We start from the raw sequence: 19,798 nt of genomic DNA on the forward strand, positions 1-19,798 counted from the left end.
ATAGAACCAGATTCAAGACGTTAATGTGAGTGATTTTATGAAACATGGACATCACGAAGGGGAACCTCGACGACATCTCCAGACCCTCGTCACGTGATCGAACCTGTCGTCGAGCGTCAGGTGTTTGTTCGTCAAACAATGACAGATATTTCACGACAACAACGACTTTAACTCTTCAGGTCTTGACCGACGACAGGTTGGACTCGCAGGTGAACGTTTTTATTATTATTACTGGCTTCTTATTCTTGTTGATCTTGTAGAAATGTTTGCTAACATTAAGCCAAAGTTTATAGTTTTTTTATTCAAGGGTCACTGAACAAACATTTATTTATTATTGAGCATTAATCAATATTTTATCTAGCTATGGATTGTTTATATTTTTGTTGTGAGATTGTAGAGTTTCCCCTTGTTTATATTTTTCAAAATAATATAACATGTTTAAGATACGATAAATAATAACTTTTCCCTCAGTAAGTAAGTAAGTAAGTAGTTGTTGACAACTATTACACACAATATCATAACATCTTAAAGTGGAATCTTAGAGAAATGGATCATATTTCTTTAGCTGTTTAACGTCAATGACATTATCAAAGATTAGTATATGATGCTATAAATACATTTATATCCAAAGTTACATTTAGTGGCTGCTGTATGTAAATGTTGACAACATTTAAATGTGTAATTTCTGAGAAACTGATCATTAAATCATCATATTTTAACCATCTAATGTCAAGTTTATGATGCTATACATAAGTGTTTGTGAGTTAGTAAGTAATATTTGTAGAGCTTTTCCAGACCAGGGTCACAAAGCGCTTAAACAATCAAAACAATATTCAATAAAATATAGACTTTAAAGATCAAGATAATACTGAGACAAACACAAGAGTCTCATAGAATCAAGGAAAAATCTACACGAATAAAAGTGTCTTGAGATGTTTCTTGAAGGAGTCAGTAGATCATCAAACACAGATGTTTCTTGAAGGAGTCAGTAGATCATCAAACACAGATGTTTCTTGAAGGAGTCAGTAGATCATCAAACACAGATGTTTCTTGAAGGAGTCAGTAGATCATCAAACACAGATGTTTCTTGAAGGAGTCAGTAGATCATCAAACACAGATGTTTCTTGAAGGAGTCAGTAGATCATCAAACACAGATGTTTCTTGAAGGAGTCAGTAGATCATCAAACACAGATGTTTCTTGAAGGAGTCAGTAGATCATCAAACACAGATGTTTCTTGAAGGAGTCAGTAGATCATCAAACACAGATGTTTCTTGAAGGAGTCAGTAGATCATCAAACACAGAGATGTTTCCTGAAGGAGTCAGTAGATCATCAAACACAGATGTTTCTTGAAGGAGTCAGTAGATCATCAAACACAGATGTTTCTTGAAGGAGTCAGTAGATCATCAAACACAGATTTTTCTTGAAGGAGTCAGTAGATCATCAAACACAGATGTTTCTTGAAGGAGTCAGTAGATCATCAAACACAGATGTTTCTTGAAGGAGTCAGTAGATCATCAAACACAGATGTTTCTTGAAGGAGTCAGTAGATCATCAAACACAGATGTTTCTTGAAGGAGTCAGTAGATCATCAAACACAGATGTTTCTTGAAGGAGTCAGTAGATCATCAAACACAGATGTTTCTTGAAGGAGTCAGTAGATCATCAAACACAGATGTTTCTTGAAGGAGTCAGTAGATCATCAAACACAGAGATGTTTCTTGAAGGAGTCAGTAGATCATCAAACACAGATGTTTCTTGAAGGAGTCAGTAGATCATCAAACACAGATGTTTCTTGAAGGAGTCAGTAGATCATCAAACACAGATTTTTCTTGAAGGAGTCAGTAGATCATCAAACACAGATGTTTCTTGAAGGAGTCAGTAGATCATCAAACACAGATGTTTCTTGAAGGAGTCAGTAGATCATCAAACACAGATGTTTCTTGAAGGAGTCAGTAGATCATCAAACACAGATGTTTCTTGAAGGAGTCAGTAGATCATCAAACACAGATGTTTCTTGAAGGAGTCAGTAGATCATCAAACACAGATGTTTCTTGAAGGAGTCAGTAGATCATCAAACACAGATGTTTCTTGAAGGAGTCAGTAGATCATCAAACACAGATGTTTCTTGAAGGAGTCAGTAGATCATCAAACACAGAGATGTTTCTTGAAGGAGTCAGTAGATCATCAAACACAGATGTTTCTTGAAGGAGTCAGTAGATCATCAAACACAGATGTTTCTTGAAGGAGTCAGTAGATCATCAAACACAGATTTTTCTTGAAGGAGTCAGTAGATCATCAAACACAGATGTTTCTTGAAGGAGTCAGTAGATCATCAAACACAGATGTTTCTTGAAGGAGTCAGTAGATCATCAAACACTGATGTTTCTTGAAGGAGTCAGTAGATCATCAAACACAGATGTTTCTTGAAGGAGTCAGTAGATCATCAAACACAGATGTTTCTTGAAGGAGTCAGTAGATCATCAAACACAGATGTTTCTTGAAGGAGTCAGTAGATCATCAAACACACATGTTTCTTGAAGGAGTCAGTAGATCATCAAACACTGATGTTTCTTGAAGGAGTCAGTAGATCATCAAACACAGATGTTTCTTGAAGGAGTCAGTAGATCATCAAACACAGATGTTTCTTGAAGGAGTCAGTAGATCATCAAACACAGATGTTTCTTGAAGGAGTCAGTAGATCATCAAACATAGATGTTTCTTGAAGGAGTCAGTAGATCATCAAACACAGATGTTTCTTGAAGGAGCCAGTAGATCATCAAACACAGATGTTTCTTGAAGGAGTCAGTAGATCATCAAACACAGATGTTTCTTGAAGGAGTCAGTAGATCATCAAACACAGATGTTTCTTGAAGGAGTCAGTAGATCATCAAACACAGATGTTTCTTGAAGGAGTCAGTAGATCATCAAACACAGATGTTTCTTGAAGGAGTCAGTAGATCATCAAACACAGATGTTTCTTGAAGGAGTCAGTAGATCATCAAACACAGATGTTTCTTGAAGGAGTCAGTAGATCATCAAACACTGATGTTTCTTGAAGGAGTCAGTAGATCATCAAACACAGATGTTTCTTGAAGGAGTCAGTAGATCATCAAACACAGAGATGTTTCTTGAAGGAGTCAGTAGATCATCAAACACAGATGTTTCTTGAAGGAGTCAGTAGATCATCAAACACAGATTTTTCTTGAAGGAGTCAGTAGATCATCAAACACAGATTTTTCTTGAAGGAGTCAGTAGATCATCAAACACAGATGTTTCTTGAAGGAGTCAGTAGATCATCAAACACAGATGTTTCTTGAAGGAGTCAGTAGATCATCAAACACTGATGTTTCTTGAAGGAGTCAGTAGATCATCAAACACAGATGTTTCTTGAAGGAGTCAGTAGATCATCAAACACAGATGTTTCTTGAAGGAGTCAGTAGATCATCAAACACAGATGTTTCTTGAAGGAGTCAGTAGATCATCAAACACAGATGTTTCTTGAAGGAGTCAGTAGATCATCAAACACAGAGATGTTTCCTGAAGGAGTCAGTAGATCATCAAACACAGATGTTTCTTGAAGGAGTCAGTAGATCATCAAACACAGATGTTTCTTGAAGGAGTCAGTAGATCATCAAACACAGATTTTTCTTGAAGGAGTCAGTAGATCATCAAACACAGATGTTTCTTGAAGGAGTCAGTAGATCATCAAACACAGATGTTTCTTGAAGGAGTCAGTAGATCATCAAACACAGATGTTTCTTGAAGGAGTCAGTAGATCATCAAACACAGATGTTTCTTGAAGGAGTCAGTAGATCATCAAACACAGATGTTTCTTGAAGGAGTCAGTAGATCATCAAACACAGATGTTTCTTGAAGGAGTCAGTAGATCATCAAACACAGATGTTTCTTGAAGGAGTCAGTAGATCATCAAACACAGAGATGTTTCTTGAAGGAGTCAGTAGATCATCAAACACAGATGTTTCTTGAAGGAGTCAGTAGATCATCAAACACAGATGTTTCTTGAAGGAGTCAGTAGATCATCAAACACAGATTTTTCTTGAAGGAGTCAGTAGATCATCAAACACAGATGTTTCTTGAAGGAGTCAGTAGATCATCAAACACAGATGTTTCTTGAAGGAGTCAGTAGATCATCAAACACTGATGTTTCTTGAAGGAGTCAGTAGATCATCAAACACAGATGTTTCTTGAAGGAGTCAGTAGATCATCAAACACAGATGTTTCTTGAAGGAGTCAGTAGATCATCAAACACAGATGTTTCTTGAAGGAGTCAGTAGATCATCAAACACAGATGTTTCTTGAAGGAGTCAGTAGATCATCAAACACAGATGTTTCTTGAAGGAGTCAGTAGATCATCAAACACAGAGATGTTTCTTGAAGGAGTCAGTAGATCATCAAACACAGATGTTTCTTGAAGGAGTCAGTAGATCATCAAACACAGATTTTTCTTGAAGGAGTCAGTAGATCATCAAACACAGATTTTTCTTGAAGGAGTCAGTAGATCATCAAACACAGATGTTTCTTGAAGGAGTCAGTAGATCATCAAACACAGATGTTTCTTGAAGGAGTCAGTAGATCATCAAACACTGATGTTTCTTGAAGGAGTCAGTAGATCATCAAACACAGATGTTTCTTGAAGGAGTCAGTAGATCATCAAACACAGATGTTTCTTGAAGGAGTCAGTAGATCATCAAACACAGATGTTTCTTGAAGGAGTCAGTAGATCATCAAACACAGATGTTTCTTGAAGGAGTCAGTAGATCATCAAACACACATGTTTCTTGAAGGAGTCAGTAGATCATCAAACACTGATGTTTCTTGAAGGAGTCAGTAGATCATCAAACACAGATGTTTCTTGAAGGAGTCAGTAGATCATCTAACACAGATGTTTCTTGAAGGAGTCAGTAGATCATCAAACACAGATGTTTCTTGAAGGAGTCAGTAGATCATCAAACATAGATGTTTCTTGAAGGAGTCAGTAGATCATCAAACACAGATGTTTCTTGAAGGAGTCAGTAGATCATCAAACACAGATGTTTCTTGAAGGAGTCAGTAGATCATCAAACACAGAGATGTTTCTTGAAGGAGTCAGTAGATCATCAAACACAGATGTTTCTTGAAGGAGTCAGTAGATCATCAAACACAGATGTTTCTTGAAGGAGTCAGTAGATCATCAAACACAGATGTTTCTTGAAGGAGTCAGTAGATCATCAAACACAGATGTTTCTTGAAGGAGTCAGTAGATCATCAAACACAGATGTTTCTTGAAGGAGTCAGTAGATCATCAAACACAGATGTTTCTTGAAGGAGTCAGTAGATCATCAAACACAGATGTTTCTTGAAGGAGTCAGTAGATCATCAAACACTGATGTTTCTTGAAGGAGTCAGTAGATCATCAAACACAGATGTTTCTTGAAGGAGTCAGTAGATCATCAAACACAGAGATGTTTCTTGAAGGAGTCAGTAGATCATCAAACACAGATGTTTCTTGAAGGAGTCAGTAGATCATCAAACACAGATTTTTCTTGAAGGAGTCAGTAGATCATCAAACACAGATTTTTCTTGAAGGAGTCAGTAGATCATCAAACACAGATGTTTCTTGAAGGAGTCAGTAGATCATCAAACACAGATGTTTCTTGAAGGAGTCAGTAGATCATCAAACACTGATGTTTCTTGAAGGAGTCAGTAGATCATCAAACACAGATGTTTCTTGAAGGAGTCAGTAGATCATCAAACACAGATGTTTCTTGAAGGAGTCAGTAGATCATCAAACACAGATGTTTCTTGAAGGAGTCAGTAGATCATCAAACACACATGTTTCTTGAAGGAGTCAGTAGATCATCAAACACTGATGTTTCTTGAAGGAGTCAGTAGATCATCAAACACAGATGTTTCTTGAAGGAGTCAGTAGATCATCAAACACAGATGTTTCTTGAAGGAGTCAGTAGATCATCAAACACAGATGTTTCTTGAAGGAGTCAGTAGATCATCAAACATAGATGTTTCTTGAAGGAGTCAGTAGATCATCAAACACAGATGTTTCTTGAAGGAGTCAGTAGATCATCAAACACAGATGTTTCTTGAAGGAGTCAGTAGATCATCAAACACAGAGATGTTTCTTGAAGGAGTCAGTAGATCATCAAACACAGATGTTTCTTGAAGGAGTCAGTAGATCATCAAACACAGATGTTTCTTGAAGGAGTCAGTAGATCATCAAACACAGATGTTTCTTGAAGGAGTCAGTAGATCATCAAACACAGATGTTTCTTGAAGGAGTCAGTAGATCATCAAACACAGATGTTTCTTGAAGGAGTCAGTAGATCATCAAACACAGATGTTTCTTGAAGGAGTCAGTAGATCATCAAACACAGATGTTTCTTGAAGGAGTCAGTAGATCATCAAACACTGATGTTTCTTGAAGGAGTCAGTAGATCATCAAACACAGATGTTTCTTGAAGGAGTCAGTAGATCATCAAACACAGATGTTTCTTGAAGGAGTCAGTAGATCATCAAACACAGATGTTTCTTGAAGGAGTCAGTAGATCATCAAACATAGATGTTTCTTGAAGGAGTCAGTAGATCATCAAACACAGATGTTTCTTGAAGGAGTCAGTAGATCATCAAACACAGATGTTTCTTGAAGGAGTCAGTAGATCATCAAACACACATGTTTCTTGAAGGAGTCAGTAGATCATCAAACACAGATGGTTCTTGAAGGAGTCAGTAGATCATCAAACACAGTTGATTCTTGAAGGAGTCAGTAGATCATCAAACACAGATGTTTCTTGAAGGAGTCAGTAGATCATCAAACACAGATGTTTCTTGAAGGAGTCAGTAGATCATCAAACACATGTTTCTTGAAGGTGTCAGTAGATCATCAAACACAGATGTTTCTTGAAGGAGTCAGTAGATCATCAAACACAGATGTTTCTTGAAGGAGTCAGTAGATCATCAAACACAGAGATGGTTCCAACATTTTGGAAGGATTTCTCTCCTCTGGTCCGGAAGTTCAGGAACCATCAGTAGATTCTGATCCACAGACCTCAGAGCCCGAGCTGGGGTGTAAGTCTGGATCAGATCACTGATGGAAGGTCTGACCATGAATAGATCTGAAAGTAAGAACCAGAATTTTAAAATGATCCTGAAAGAAACTGGCAGCCAGTGAAGAGTTTGAAGGAGAAATGTGAGTTCTTCTACTAGAGCAGCCAGTGAAGAGTTTGAAGGAGAAATGTGAGTTCTTCTACTAGAGCGGCTCAGGATTCTGGCTGCAGAGTTCATCTTCAAAGTAAGGATCAATGATTGTCAGATCTTTTAAAAAAGGCACTTCTTTTTTTTAACCACCATCGCATCATGACACTGAAATCTCTCTTTAATATATTTCTGAATCTTGTCTGATATAACGACGAGAAATAACCAACACTAACTTCATCTCCAGACTGAAGACACCCTCGAAGATCTCAGTCTCCTCTCGTGTGACGGTGAGTTCAGACCATGTTGCTGCTGATGTGACTCGGAGTCAAGAGAGTGTTTGTGTCGCTCAGACGAGTCCGACGAAGACGATCCTCGACTGGAGAAGGCCGTGGAGGAGATGAGAAGACTCGATGAAGTCCTGGTCGAGGTCATCGCCAGAGAGACACGAGCCAAGACTCGACTGAAGCGACTGAAGCTGCGACTGTGGCGGGAACTCAAGGTCGGACGACACAGCGACACGAGAACATGGTCTGGATCGTGACTGACGATGGTTCCTGCAGGAGATCATCCCTGAAGGTCGAGCGGAGACGACGCAGGAGGCCAAGAACACGCAGATGTTTCTGGCTCTGGAAGCAGCAGCCGGTGAAGATCTCACACACACACACACACATCTGTGACACACACAACGACTACAGTTGTGTAACATTTATCTTTTCAGATCTAGATCTGGAGGAGTCTGAAGATGTTGTTCCAGTTTTCACAACTGAACTCTGTGAGTTTTTCATTTAGTTTTGTTCTCCACACGATGGCGCCACAGCCTCAAGTAAACCTTCTCTGATCTTCATCATCATCACGAATCTAAAGTATATTTGATCTGTTGTTACAACAGTTTAAAACTATGATGTTATAAGTTACATGAAACAAACTCCCTTCACTGCACCACACTTTGTTTTAGGTGTTTTTAACATTCATGTAGACGACAACTACACAAAGAGTCTAACAATACACGTTATTTAGTTTTTACATTAACCTAAAATAATAATAAACAAAACAAAAACTAATTACTAATTAATCACCTTCAGATAACAGTTTTATGACAATAAAATCATTTAAATACTCAAAAAACAAAACAAAATACAAATTAAATTGAGAATTTAAAAACTTTTATGGCCAGTGTTGTCAACACAACAAAGGAACTTGTCACAGAATATAAAAATTAACTTATAAGAATAAAATCTATAAGAGATCGATTAATTACAATAAATTAAAAGTATAATGAGGTAAAAATTTCATAAAAATCCATATAAATGAACAATGAATAATTAACACGATAATCTTACACCAACATGAACAGTTTTATGACAATAAAATCATTTAAATACTCATAAAACAAAGCAAAAATACAAATTACATTGAGAATTAAAAAAAACTTTTTATGGCCAGTGTTGTCAACACAACAAAGGAACTTGTTACTGAATATAAAAATGAACTAATAGGAATAAAATGTATAAGAAATTGATTAATTACAATAAATTGTAAGTACAATAAGATCAATATTTTCATAAATATCCATATAAATGAACAATGAATAATTAACCAGCATGAACAGTTTTATGACAATAAAATGAATGAAATACTCAAATAACTACACAAAACAACACACGAATTTAAAGTTTAACAAAAGAGAAAAACTCATCCACGACGTTTTATCTTTAAACAATGTGAAATGATAAAACCAAAGTCATTTATATGAATATTGTATAGTTTAAGTTGTTAAGAATTACAAATAATGAAATGTAAGTGTGGCTGGTGTGACAGGTGAGGAGTCTCACGACACCTCGTTCTCAGAAGAGGATGAAGAGGAGGATGAAGAGGAGGATGAAGAGGAGAATGAAGAGGAGTTTGAAGGTCATCGTGGAGCCAAACAGAAGGACTTCGTGAAGAGGAACATCCAGGTGCGTCAGAGTTCACCTGCCGGCCCGAGAACACGCGTTACTTCACGTTATCTTCACTGCAGCTGGCGAGGAGCGATCCGGGCCACGTTCCTCTGACGCGAGCCGAGGAAGCTCGTCTGGCTGACCTTCTCGCAGACGCGCCAGAGGACCTCGAGGTAAAGCCTCACATGTGCGGACGATCACGCTAATGACCCAGTTTACCTCACGTGTCATCAGCGTTTCCACCAGAGACTGACGTGAATCACGTCCGTACACTTGACCCACTTCAGAGTCGGTCCATCGCAGCAGAACCAGATGCAGAGCAGGAACGCCACATGCTCCGGTTCCAGCGTTACCATAGAGGAACTGTTCAACTTCTCGCCAGAAACTTCTTGTTTGTGAAGATGTTTCCGATCACATGATCCAATCATGGTTTCTCGTGGAGCAGCAGGTGAGCGATGACCTTGGTCACGCTCGTTCTCTTGAACTTCTTCTGCTCACATGGAACCGGGCCGAGGCAGGACTTCCTGCTCCGACTACGTTCCTCTGGACGTTGGCGCTCGACACGACTTCTGTTCCAGGTTGTTGGCCTCGTTCCTCGAAGCCTCTGCTCCGTGTTCTTCGGTGAACTTTTGACGTTTTTCAAAACATTTTTATGTGGTTCTGAGAAGCGATAAAGCCGGCGTGGAGACGAGCCAGAGTCAACAATGGACGTCCGAGGATGAAGGAGAACGAAGATGTGGAAACTTGAACGAACTCCTGCAGAGAAGTGGACGAACGTAACGCAGCATAGTTTCTACGTGAGGTCAGAAGATACCGAGACACGCCAGAGCTTCATCTGCTCCACCTTCACAACCAGGATCTTCAAACCTTCTTCAAGAAACTGGTTTATTTAGTCTTCACCATCAAACACACAACTTGCACACACACACACAGACACACAACACACACTTACTCAGATTCACGGGTTAACGATTCATAAATACCATAAAACTATATTTGACGAAAACACAACATTATAATATCAATAAATAATTATCTAAATACACAATTCCTTCTATACTCTTATGTATCCCAGTTTCTTCGGACGAGAGGCGGGGGACACCCTGGACAGGACGCCAGTCTGTCTCAGGACACAATAAAGACACACAAGCATTTACACACACACTTATACCAAAGTTCTCAATCAACCTCTGTGTGTTTTTGGACTGTGGGAGGAAACCAGAGTAGCAGTCGTTACGTCCTCCACAGCTAAAGGGAGAATGATGACTGAGGACGAGAGGATACAGTGAGTCCAGCAGCTTTTAAAGCTGATGTTTGGACATATTTTGGTTTGAAAACAAATGAAAGTAGTTACGACTTCATCAAGAGTCATGTGGTCTGTAAATACTACAACACCAGAGTCAAGTACTGGACAATACTACACATATATACTTGTTACTAGACTATCACAACACCAGAGTCAAGTACTGGACAATACTACACATAAATACTTGTTACTAGACTATCACAACACCAGAGTCAAGTACTGGACAATACTACACATAAATACTTGTTACTACACTATCACAACACCAGAGTCAAGTACTGGACAATACTACACATATATACTTGTTACTACACTATCACAACACCAGAGTCAAGTACTGGACAATACTACACATATATACTTGTTACTACACTATCACAACACCAGAGTCAAGTACTGGACAATACTACACATAAATACTTGTTACTACACTATCACAACACCAGAGTCAAGTACTGGACAATACTACACATAAATACTTGTTACTACACTATCACAACACCAGAGTCAAGTACTGGACAATACTACACATATATACTTGTTACTAGACTATCACAATACCAGAGTCAAGTACTGGACAATACTACACATAAATACTTGTTACTACACTATCACAACACCAGAGTCAAGTACTGGACAATACTACACATAAATACTTGTTACTACACTATCACAACACCAGAGTCAAGTACTGGACAATACTACACATATATACTTGTTACTACACTATCACAACACCAGAGTCAAGTACTGGACAATACTACACATATATACTTGTTACTACACTATCACAACACCAGAGTCAAGTACTGGACAATACTACACATAAATACTTGTTACTACACTATCACAACACCAGAGTCAAGTACTGGACAATACTACACATAAATACTTGTTACTACACTATCACAACACCAGAGTCAAGTACTGGACAATACTACACATATATACTTGTTACTACACTATCACAACACCAGAGTCAAGTACTCGACAATACTACACATATATACTTGTTACTACACTATCACAACACCAGAGTCAAGTACTCGACAATACTACACATATATACTTGTTACTACACTATCACAACACCAGAGTCAAGTACTCGACAATACTACACATATATACTTGTTACTACACTATCACAACACCAGAGTCAAGTACTCGACAATACTACACATATATACTTGCTACTACACTATCACAACACCAGAGTCAAGTACTGGACAATACTACACATAAATACTTGTTACTACACTATCACAACACCAGAGTCAAGTACTGGACAATACTACACATAAATACTTGTTACTACACTATCACAACACCAGAGTCAAGTACTGGACAATACTACACATATATACTTGTTACTACACTATCACAAGACCAGCGTCAAGTACTGGACAATACTACACATAAATACTTGTTACTACACTATCACAACACCAGAGGCAAGTACTGGACAATACTACACATAAATACTTGTTACTACATTATCACAACACCAGAGTCAAGTACTGGACAATACTACACATATATACTTGTTACTACACTATCACAACACCAGAGTCAAGTAGTGGACAATACTACACATAAATACTTGTTACTACACTATCACAACACCAGAGTCAAGTACTGGACAATACTACACATATATACTTGTTACTACACTATCACAAGACCAGCGTCAAGTACTGGACAATACTACACATAAATACTTGTTACTACACTATCACAACACCAGAGGCAAGTACTGGACAATACTACACATAAATACTTGTTACTACATTATCACAACACCAGAGTCAAGTACTGGACAATACTACACATATATACTTGTTACTACACTATCACAACACCAGAGTCAAGTACTGCACAATACTACACATATATACTTGTTACTACACTATCACAACACCAGAGTCAAGTACTGGACAATACTACACATATATCCTTGTTACTACACTATCACAACACCAGAGTCAAGTACTGGACAATACTACACATACATACTTGTTACTACACTAGTACAACACCAGAGTCAAGTATGTTCACGATGTAGTTTCATCTGCTGCTTCTAAAGTTTGTTCAAAGGTCAGAGTTGAGGTCTTGAATCCCTCAGTGGAAGATCTTATCTCCGTGTGATGATCTCACCAGGTTGAGGTCACTGTGAGAACTCGCTGGTCTACAACAGACCTGCTCTGTCTTTGACTCAGATCCTGGTCTAGTGGATCGTCTCTGACCTTCTCACGTGTGCGTCCACAGGACGTGTGGGCCGCGACCCCGGGATACGACCCCCGACCCTCTGACCTGCAGCGGCTCGAGAACATCGAGGCCGAGCTACGACTCCTGCTCCCTCAGGAGGAGATGGTCTGTGTGTGGAGCTGCTCCTCACAGGTGGGTCTCACCTTCTCACCTTCTCACCTGCAGCTCCTCGTCCAACATGTTGCTCTTCATACTCGACATGATCGTGATCAGACCTCCGAACATGTGACCCACTCGAGCACCAACACAAGTTCTGATCCGTCGCCTGCACCTGGCCCCGGGCAGAGGAGCTAATGAAGATAAGACGATTATGAAAGTTTAATTTGAGGAACGTTTGACGCAGAACAGATCCGAACAGACGGATCACGTCCAAACAAACCGAGCCGTAAAACCTTGACGGAGAGATTCCTCCTCTTTTCGACTTGTGAGGTTTTCTCTCGTATCTCGTCCGGAGCATCGGTCGCTGGTTCTGTTGGATCCGAGTGTTTATCAGTGATTCATGGATCGTATTTAACTTTGACATTCTTTCAGTGAAACTGAAGCTTGAACTTGTTTTTTTAATCATTTCATTGAAACATTTGAATATTATCAAAATATATACGTAGAGTTTGATCTTCTTATTACAATAATTCATTTTAAAAAAGTTCAATATTGTTTCATTTATAGTCGTTTTAATTCAATATAAAAATGTTGGTATAATAGAGTCACCAGGCATGACCAACAGAGCACCGAGCTACTGGATCAAACTTTCAGCCAATCATGCGACACACAGTCGATCATGTGACGTGCAAATAGTAATTAGAACTTTATGCGTAAATAACCAAACAATTTATTTAAAAACAAATTGAATTCAATATTGAAATGTTGCTATAATAGAGTCACCAGACATGACCAACAGAGCACCGAGCTACTGGATCAAACTTTCAGCCAATCATGAGACGCACAGTCGATCATGTGACGTGCAAAAAGTAATTAGACCTTAATGCGTAAAAAACAATAATTTATATAAAAAACAAATCAAATTCAATAATGAATTTTTGCTATAATAGAGTCACCAGACATTACCAACAGAGCACCGAGCTACTGGATCAAACTTTCAGCCAATCATGCGACGCACAGTCGATCACGTGACATGCAAATAGTACATAGAACTTTATGTGTAAAAAACACAATCATTTATTTAAAAAACAAATCGAATGTTGCTATAATAGAGTCACCAGACATGACCAACAGAGCACTGAGCTACTGGATCAAACTTTCAGCCAATCATGCGACGCACAGTCGATCACATGACGTGCAAATAGTAATTAGAACTTTATGCGTAAATAACCAAACAATTTATTTAAAAACAAATTGAATTCAATATTGAAAGGTTGGTATAATAGAGTCACCAGACATTACCAACAGAGCACCGAGCTACTGGATCAAACTTTCAGCCAATCATGCGACGCACAGTCGATCATGTGACGTGCAAATAGTAATTAGAACTTTATGCGTAAATAACCAAACAATTTATTTAAAAACAAATTGAATTCAATATTGAAAGGTTGGTATAATAGAGTCACCAGACATTACCAACAGAGCACCGAGCTACTGGATCAAATTTTCAGCCAATCATGCGACACACAGTCGATCATGTGACGTGCAAAAAGTAGTCAGAACTTTATGCGTAAAAAAACAATAATTTATATAAAAAACAAATCAAATTCAATAATGAATTTTTGCTATAATAGAGTCACCAGACATGACCAACAGAGCACCGAGCTACTGGATCAAACTTTCAGCCAATCATGCGACGCACAGTCGATCACATGACGTGCAAATAGTAATTAGAACTTTATGCGTCAATAACTAAACAATTTATTTAAAAACAAATTGAATTCAATATTGAAAGGTTGCTATAATAGAGTCACCAGACATGACCAACAGAGCACCGAGCTACTGGATCAAACTTTCAGCCAATCATGAGACGCACAGTCGATCATGTGACGTGCAAATAGTACATAGAACTTTATGCGTAAAAAAAACAATCATTTATTTAAAAAACAAATCGAATTTTGGTATAATAGAGTCACCAGACATGACCAACAGAGCACCGAGTTAGTAAGAGCAACTTTAAGCGTAAAAAACGAATGGAATTCAATATTGAAATGTTCTTTTATGTGCATTGAATTCTTTATAAAATAACATTTAATTCAAAAATATGGAAATGATTGAATAAAAACAAAAGTTTCCAAGTTTTAAAGATTGAAATGTTCAAACTTTCATAAAAGGTCAGTTAAGTCTGAGGATCTTTGAGGCTCAAGATCTTCTCTGAGGTTTCATCTCCAGATGTTTACCTGTCGGTGGAAGAAGAAGGTTTTCAGATAAATAGTTTTTGTGTTAAATTCCTGCACTTTGACTCTTGGATGAGTGTGTGGAGTGTGTGGAGTGTGTGGAGTGTGTAGAGTGTGTGGAGTGTGTAGAGTGTGTGAGTGTGTAGAGTGTGCGAGTGTGTGAGTGTGATGAACAGAAGTTTATTTATGGATCTTCATGGTTCACGCTGGAATCTTCGCCAGGAGAGAAACGACTGGATTCACAGAAGATGTAGTAGATGTTGTTTGTGTAGACGTTACTGCACACTATACATGCACACAAACACATACACACATGCACACAAAAATACACAAACATACACAAACATACACAAACATACATGCACACAAACAACAACAACACAACAACAACAACAACACAATAGCAACAACAACAACAACGATCACAACAACAAAAACAACAACAACAACAAACAAACAACAACAACACAACAGCAACAAAAACAACAACAACAACACAACAGCAACAACAACACAACAACAACACCAACAACAACAACAACAACAGCAACAGCAACAACACAACAACAACACAACAACAACAACAGCAACAGCAACAACACAACAGCAACAAAAACAACAACAACAACACAACAGCAACAACAACACAACAACAACAACACAATAGCAACAACAACGATCACAACAACAAAAACAACAACAACAAACAAACAACAACAACACAACAGCAACAAAAACAACAACAACAACACAACAGCAACAACAACACAACAACAACAACACCAACAACAACAACAGCAACAGCAACAACACAACAACAACACAACAACAACAACAACAACAGCAACAGCAACAACACAACAGCTCTGTGAGCCTCACATCTATATTTGTCAGACATGACTATGAAGCTTCTTCTGCTGAAGAGAAGGTTCAGTCCTGAACGTTCCAGCAGCTCTGATCCAGCAGCTCTGATCCAGCAGCTCTGATCCAGCAGCTCTGATCCAGCAGCTCTGATCCAGCAGCTCTGATCCAGCAGCTCTGATCCAGCAGCTCTGATCCAGCAGCTCTGATCCTGCAGCTCCATCCGTGGACGTCTGCGGAGACAGAGATACACCAGCGACGCTCGTCCTTCACTGAACCCAGAGTGCGTCGCTCGTCACCAGAACTACTATAATAAACACTCCTTGTTGTCGTGCTGAAGCCAAACCATCTTGGATGATGTTTAATATCAAGTCACGCCACATGTGCACCAACTTCCTGCTCTGGAGGTGCAGCGACGAATAAAAGAATCAAAGCCTCCACATCGTAAAAGCAAGAATGTTTGTGGTGAAGAGAAGAAGTGGAAACACTTGAGCTGCACTTTGTGCGTTTGCTTTGACAAGTGAAGCCACGACAGCTGCTGACGCTCATGTGACCTGCAGCTGTGGAGCCACTGCTGGTCCTGCACGTGTCACCTGGACCTGATCAATAAAGTTATTTTACGTAGACGCTCAGTCGTGACAGGCTGTGACGTCTCAAGGTGACAGAGTTGATCTATCCCGGGGTCTTGTTCCCGAGTGAGGGGAGGATGGTTCATCAGTATAGTTATGCTGAGAAGAAAGAGCTGAAAGAAAGAAAGACAAAATAAACGAATGAACGAGTGTCGGCGTCCGGGAGAGACTCAATGTAGAGCATCTCTATTCATCCATCCATCCATCCATCCATCCATCCATCCATCCATCCATCCATCCATCCATCCATCCATCCATCCATCCATCCATCCATCCATCCATCCATCCATCCATCCATCCATCCATCCATCCATCCATCCATCCATCCATCCATCCATCCATCCATCCATCCATCCATCCATCCATCCATCCATCCATCCATCTCTCTATTCATCTCTCTATTCATCCATCCATCCATCAAACCATCCATCCATCCATCCATCCATCCATCCATCCATCCATCCATCCATCCATCCATCCATCCATCCATCCATCCATCCATCCATCCATCCATCCATCCATTCATCCCTCTATTCATCCATCCCTCTATTCATCCATCCATCCATCAACCCATCCAGCCACCCATCCATCCATCCATCTATTCATCCATCCATCCATCTATTCATCCATCCATCCATCTATTCATCCATCCATCCATCCATCCATCCATCCATCCATCCATCCATCCATCCATCCATCCATCCATCCATCCATCCATCCATCCATCCATCCATCCATCCATCCATCCATCCATCCATCCATCCATCCATCCATCCATCCATCCAGCCTTCCATCCATCCATCCATCCATCTATTCATCCAACTATTCATCTATCATCCATCTATCATCCATCCATCCATCCATCCATCCATCCATCCATCCATCCATCCATCCATCCATCCATCCATCCATCCATCCATCCATCCATCCATCCATCCATCCATCCATCCATCCATCCATCCATCCATCCATCCATCCATCCATCCATCCATCCATCTCTCTATTCATCTCTCTATTCATCCATCCATCCATCAAACCATCCATCCATCCATCCATCCATCCATCCATCCATCCATCCATCCATCCATCCATCCATCCATCCATCCATCCATCCATCCATCCATCCATCCATCCATCCATCCATTCATCCCTCTATTCATCCATCCCTCTATTCATCCATCCATCCATCAACCCATCCAGCCACCCATCCATCCATCCATCTATTCATCCATCCATCCATCTATTCATCCATCCATCCATCTATTCATCCATCCATCCATCTATTCATCCATCCATCCATCCATCCATCCATCCATCCATCCATCCATCCATCCATCCATCCATCCATCCATCCATCCATCCATCCATCCATCCATCCATCCATCCAGCCTTCCATCCATCCATCCATCCATCTATTCATCCAACTATTCATCTATCATCCATCTATCATCCATCCATCCATCCATCCATCCATCCATCCATCCATCCATCCATCCATCCATCCATCCATCCATCCATTCATCCATTCATCCCTCTATTCATCCATCCCTCTATTCATCCATCCATCCATCAACCCATCCATCCATCCATCCATCCCTCTATTAATCCATCCATCCATCCATCCATCCATCCATCCATCCATCCATCCATCCATCCATCCATCCATCCATCCATCCATCCATCTATTAATCCATTCATCCATTCATCCATCCATCCATCCAACTATTCATCCATCATCCATCTATCATCCATCAACCCACCCATCCATCCATCCATCCATCCATCTATTAATCCATTCATCCATCCAACTATTCATCCATCATTCATCTAGCATCCATCAACCCATCCATCCATCCATCCATCCATCCATCCATCCATCCATCCATCCATCCATCCATCCATCCATCCATCCATCCATCCATCCATCCATCCATCCATCCATCCAACTATTCATCCATCATCCATCTATCATCCATCAACCCATCCATCCATCCATCCATCCATCCATCCATCCATCCATCCATCCATCCATCCATCCATCCATCCATCCATCCATCCATCCATCCATCCATCCTCAGTCAGTCTATTCATCCATCCATCTATTAATCCGTGCATCCATCCAACTATTCATCCATCATCCATCCATCCATCCATCCATCCATCCATCCATCCGTCCATCCATCCGCCCATCCATCCATCCATCCATCCATCCATCCATCCATCCATCCATCCATCCATCCATCCATCCATCCATCCATCCATCCATCCATCCATCCATCCATCCATCCATCCTTCCATCCTCAGTCTTCAGCCAGCAGTTGTGTTGTGTGTGTAGCTCTGTTGTGTATTCGACACATCAACGTATGACACTTTCTCACGTGTGGTTCTTGTAATGGTGGTCAGAGTGAAAACGATGATTCTCCTCCTGGTTACTTTGTTTATGTTTGTGTTTCCTCCTTTTATTGTGTGAGGATGATGTCATCCAGTGGTCTCAGATCCCATGATTCCACTCGTCCGTAAGTGACGGAGCAGAGTTTCTCTGGGAAAACTCCTTGTTGAAGGACCCGCTGCGGTCAGAAGGTCCTTCGTTAGAGTTTTATTAGGGTCCGCTCGTATAATTAAGGACTTTTCAGAGGCTTTCCTCGTGCAAATGACCCTTTCAAGTGTTGTGTTGTCATCGTGTTCAAGGTCAGGGAAAGTCCCGGCCTCTCAAATAGGACACATATTGTTGACACATTGTGCTCTTCTGGGTCAGCAGGCGTCGCTTCTTCTCACATAAAACTCGTAAAAATGAGTTTGTTGTTGAGAGAAAACTCTTTTCATCGTTGAGTGAGACTTGATCTAAAGCTTTGACGGTATTTATGTGACATTTGGTCAAAGATTGTGTAGAAAATAACGATTTTATTTTGAATGTATGTATATTATTCATTATTGGTCTATCAAGGATTTTTGTTTCAGGATTTTTTGTTAATTTTGGAGTAATTAATTCACCTCAAAAGTAATGAGGTATTTAGAAACAATGTATATGTTGCAGTACAGATTGGAATCCAGTAGGATCTGGATTTCATTATTTATTTTGGATTAATTTGTCAATTTAATTTAGGAAAAAACGAGATTTGGGAAGTTTAACCCTTGACTTATCTCAACACAAAAGTGTTAGTGGTATCCCTTGTGTTGTCCTACATGTGTTCATGGAAGCCAGGCGGTCGTTCACCTATGACCCAGAGACAAAACACAAGGGATACCACATACA

At 39.6% G+C, this 19,798-nt stretch overlaps 1 protein-coding gene across 1 annotated transcript in view; it reads left to right on the plus strand.

The window, feature by feature from the left end:
* Positions 1–58: 58 nt before the first annotated feature.
* fsip1 (fibrous sheath interacting protein 1) overlaps positions 59–19,798 on the plus strand; it is a 32,875-nt gene continuing 13,135 nt past the window's right edge. Inside the window, exons 1-8 of the mRNA XM_087780033.1 lie at positions 59–209; positions 7,456–7,498; positions 7,562–7,710; positions 7,772–7,853; positions 7,930–7,983; positions 9,030–9,166; positions 9,229–9,321; positions 12,720–12,851. Coding sequence (XP_087636159.1) covers positions 7,609–7,710; positions 7,772–7,853; positions 7,930–7,983; positions 9,030–9,166; positions 9,229–9,321; positions 12,720–12,851 — 600 coding nt within the window. The 5' untranslated portion in view covers positions 59–209; positions 7,456–7,498; positions 7,562–7,608. The remainder of the gene's footprint in view (positions 210–7,455; positions 7,499–7,561; positions 7,711–7,771; positions 7,854–7,929; positions 7,984–9,029; positions 9,167–9,228; positions 9,322–12,719; positions 12,852–19,798) is intronic.

Source organism: Callionymus lyra, chromosome 18 (assembly GCF_982586985.1).
Source record: "Callionymus lyra chromosome 18, fCalLyr1.hap1.1, whole genome shotgun sequence".
In the NCBI taxonomy this organism is placed as follows: Eukaryota; Metazoa; Chordata; class Actinopteri; order Syngnathiformes; family Callionymidae; genus Callionymus; species Callionymus lyra.